General features: G+C 46.6%; 1 protein-coding gene across 1 annotated transcript in view; it reads left to right on the top strand.

The window, feature by feature from the left end:
• The window catches only part of RPS4X (ribosomal protein S4 X-linked), a 15,669-nt gene that overhangs the window by 2,776 nt on the left and 8,932 nt on the right, over nucleotides 1-3,961 (top strand). The window contains exons 2-4 of the mRNA XM_014520633.2: nucleotides 85-162; nucleotides 1,725-1,905; nucleotides 1,995-2,092. Of these exons, the coding sequence (XP_014376119.2) occupies nucleotides 85-162; nucleotides 1,725-1,905; nucleotides 1,995-2,092 (357 nt within the window). The remainder of the gene's footprint in view (nucleotides 1-84; nucleotides 163-1,724; nucleotides 1,906-1,994; nucleotides 2,093-3,961) is intronic.

Genomic DNA, 3,961 nt, shown 5'->3' on the forward strand with positions numbered 1-3,961 from the left:
GGCTTCCTTGATGTCGCAGCACTTGTGGGCTCGGGCACCAAGGTAGCGATTTCTGCATCTTAACCGATCCCTCCTCTCTCCCAGGCTCGTGGTCCCAAGAAGCACCTGAAGCGCGTGGCCGCTCCCAAGCACTGGATGCTGGACAAGCTGACGGGGGTGTTTGTAAGTATTGCTCTTTGATTTGTGCAGGTTGAAACCGTAGCTAGAAAACAGCCACTGGCTGGCACATTTTCTTTCTTTAATTTGAAAAGAAGCTCAGCAGTTGTTTGAGAAGCTTTTGTCTCCCATTTGATGAGCGAATAGGTGAGCGAATGCCCTTGTGATGTTTTGGCTATGCCATCCTTGTCTAGGAATGGTTTAGTTAAGGTCTTAATCCAGTACGGGTAGTCCTCAGTTTACGACGTTTTGCACTTACTACATTTATAAATTGACACCCTGTTTCAACTTTCTGACATTGGTTTCCACTTGAAATGCTTGATCCAACACCATGCCACACCAGCGAGCAAGTTCGCTGCGTTGTCCATCTCCCTGGAGAGCATCTGTCCAAACTTCCTTGGACGCTTTCTTTAAGAAAGCAGACAAGGTTCCAGAAAAAACTGCAGCCAAGACTCCTGAGAAGACTCCAGCCAAGAACCCTTCAAAAAGTCCAACTAAGAACCAGTCAAAAAGTCCAGCAAAGTCACTTCAAAGAAGTCCTTCCATATCAATATGATTGCTACTTACAATGTGAATACATTAATGTAGCTATGTTACTCATTTTACTTGACTGTTTTCAGGAACCAATTGTGTCATAAGTCTGAGGACTGCCTGTACTGAAGCCTTGGTGCTCCATCTAGTTGGCAGCTGCCTGGATGACTTGGCAGGGTTTGCTCAGGGACCTCCTGAGTTGCTCTTGTTGGGTTGTGTTAGAATAGTTGGGTTGGCTTGCTTAAAGAACTGAAGGTCTTCAGCAGCTCTTGAAATATATAAATGTAAACTTGGTATTGATTTTTTTTTTAACCTGTTGTAGCGCTACTTTCTTACTTAGCCTTTCTGTTTGTAACTTGCCGTGGTGCTTTGCCTGTTCTCAGAGCATGGGGTGACCAAGCCTTGCCCCTGTGTTGGAACAGAGTGCACCCCCACAATGTGGGTGAAACCCAAACACATAAAGCTTTGTTACATGCATTCACTTTCAGGATTTGAGCGTTAATTTGTGATGTGGAAAACCTGCTTAGCAGTCTTAGGTGTTTACCCAACTTATGGCACAGCATACGTTTTTAAATGTGTCTCTACCTGAACCCCACCTCATCTGGAATCTTCTTGCTCATTTACTTTGTCAACAGGAGCCTGGGGAAATGGATGGGCCTTAAGTTATGCTCTCGAGCAGGGTGTCCCTGACTGGTAGGGGCACTTACTGTTCCCTCCATTTGCTTCAAAACAAATGTTAATAAAGTGACATATGAACACCTGTATCTTGGACCTGCTGCTCTAGAGGTTAGCGAAGGGATATTGTAGAAGTGAAGGAAGGAAAAAACAGAGTTGACTACTGTCTGCAGATGTTTGGACACTATCAGTGGCATATAAGGAGCAGGGTTGCTGTTAGGTAGTGGAACCTACGCTTCCTGTGAAAGAATGAGGAAATTGAAGTCAAAAGAGACAATGTTTGCTACGTTGTAGGTTAGAAAGGTGGTCTTTGCTTACATGATAGAACAGTTGGAGTAGTCATCTTTTCCCTCATTCTGCAGGCTCCCCGTCCATCAACAGGTCCTCATAAACTAAGAGAGTGTCTTCCACTCATCATCTTTCTGAGGAACAGACTCAAGTATGCCCTGACAGGAGATGAGGTCAAGAAGATCTGCATGCAGAGGTTCATCAAGATTGATGGCAAAGTCCGCACCGACATAACCTATCCTGCTGGCTTCATGGGTTAGTGGGGACAGATCTTGTGAGAGCTGGAAAGGATTGGAGGCAAATGGGTATGTCTCTTGATTAATGATTCTTATGTTTAAAACCAGATGTCATCAGCATTGAGAAGACCGGTGAGCACTTCCGCCTTGTGTATGATACCAAGGGTCGTTTTGCTGTTCACCGCATCACAGCTGAAGAGGCCAAGGTGAGTTCATCTTCCTGGCAGTGTGAGGGTCTCTAGTGAACTATGGAGCTTGCCCCAGCGAAGGGTTGAGTTTTGGTTTTATTTGGTTTGTCAGAACCATTAGGGTCAAGGTATAGATCTGAGCGTCTTTCTTTGAATATGGACTGCCAGGTGTCTGGCCCAAATGATTGATACAGTATCCACCATCACACTGATTTAAGGAATGAATGTTCACCCTTTTTTGGATCATAGAGTGGCAAGAACTTGGGGCTTTTGGTGAAGTGGAGGATGTTCACCATATCTCTGTACATAAAAGGTTGTAGCTGGGTGTCTGAGAGCTGGTGGGGGTCCAGAGTGACCTCTGTGTAAAGCTTTCCTTTATGTAAGCCTGCCTTCAAACCCTCAGAGTGGGTAGGTGTGCAGGTCCTTGTGATAGTCAGCAAGTGTTTGCTTCAGAAGAACCAAGCCATTGTCTATATTGGACAGTTCTGCTGGCACCTACATTATCTTGGGGTGGGAAAAGACTGCATTTACTAGCCCAGGCATTAGTGATCTGCAGTATAGGTGTCCCAAGTGACACAGGCAGTCTATGTGGTATGCAGCAGATCAGGGAGGGAGCAGGCAACACGGCAGATACGATTGGGAGTGGAAAGCAGAGCAGCATCTTGGCAGATAGGGGATCAGAGTGGCATTTGGAGAGGATGTGGGGCTTAAGTTGTGACATGCTAAACAGGTTGACCCCTACTGTCTTAGCCAATGCAGCTCTGCTGGCAGGACTCTTGGAAAGGATGTTTGGGGAAGTAGTATAGCTTTGGCAGCCAAAACCCTTAGTCAGCTCCAATAGTGTAGACCAAGCCCGCTGCTTGCAGGATTGGCTATACTCTTTGGATGCTAAAATTAGTTAGATTAGGTTATATTAGTAGTTCTCAAATTGATCTGCTCCATTGAGCTAGGGTAAATTGTCCATGGATTGCTCCAGTTTCTTTTCAGTTAAAAATATTGACAGACAGATTACAGGGCACATTGTAAGAAATGGGCAGTGGCCACTGAGTCCAAAAAGCTTTGGGACCGGTTTCCTTAGATTGATTTAATCCTGCCTCCTCACAGGCTCACCAGTAACCTGTTTTACTTGAAACATTGACTCTGCTTCACTCCTATTGACTCTGCCTTGCTCCTAGTTTCCCAGGTGGCTGTGTAGTAAAGTGTTCTCCCTGTCTGTGGTCAGACTAGCAACCGTGCAAACTGAAAGCTGCTTTCCAGCGTGCTTCAAGATAATGCTTTCAGTCTAGTCTGTGCTAATCTTGCTCTAGTTTAACAATTTGTTTTTAAATTCAGTGATCCTAGTATAAATCAGCCCCCCCGCCCTTTTTTTTTTTTTCTCCAATACAAAGGTGCAGTATAAAAGACTTGAACTTTCTGTACCTTTAGTTTATAAAGCAAGTATCACTGTTGGGGGAGTTGGTATATCCATTGGGATGTCCAAAGGACATGTTTCATCTCCCTTTTTAAATTGGGAACTGTAATTTGAAACCAGTGGTGCGTGCCCCTCAGATCTGCACAGGGTAGGGTGGGCTGCAGCTGTGGGATGGGGATGGGGGCTGGGTTTTGACTGGGGGCTATGAAGGGGGCTGCAGCCACCCCAGATTTTGCTGTAGCCCCACTCCCAGTGCTGGTGCCCGCCTGGCACAGCCCCAGCTCAGCACCTCATCTCCACCCATGCTCCAGGAAGAGCCAGGGCTGTGCCAGGTGGGTGGCAGTGTCAGCACTGGGAGTGGGGCTGTGGTGAAATTTGAGGTGGCTGCAGCCCCCTCTGTAGCTCCTGCCCTGAGCCCACCCCCCTGTTGAGAAGAGTCTTGGCTCCAGCCTGCAGCTGCAGCCTACCCTGCCCTG

The sequence above is a fragment of the Alligator sinensis genome, unplaced genomic scaffold, assembly GCF_000455745.1.
Source record: "Alligator sinensis unplaced genomic scaffold, ASM45574v1 scaffold619_1, whole genome shotgun sequence".
In the NCBI taxonomy this organism is placed as follows: domain Eukaryota; kingdom Metazoa; phylum Chordata; order Crocodylia; family Alligatoridae; genus Alligator; species Alligator sinensis.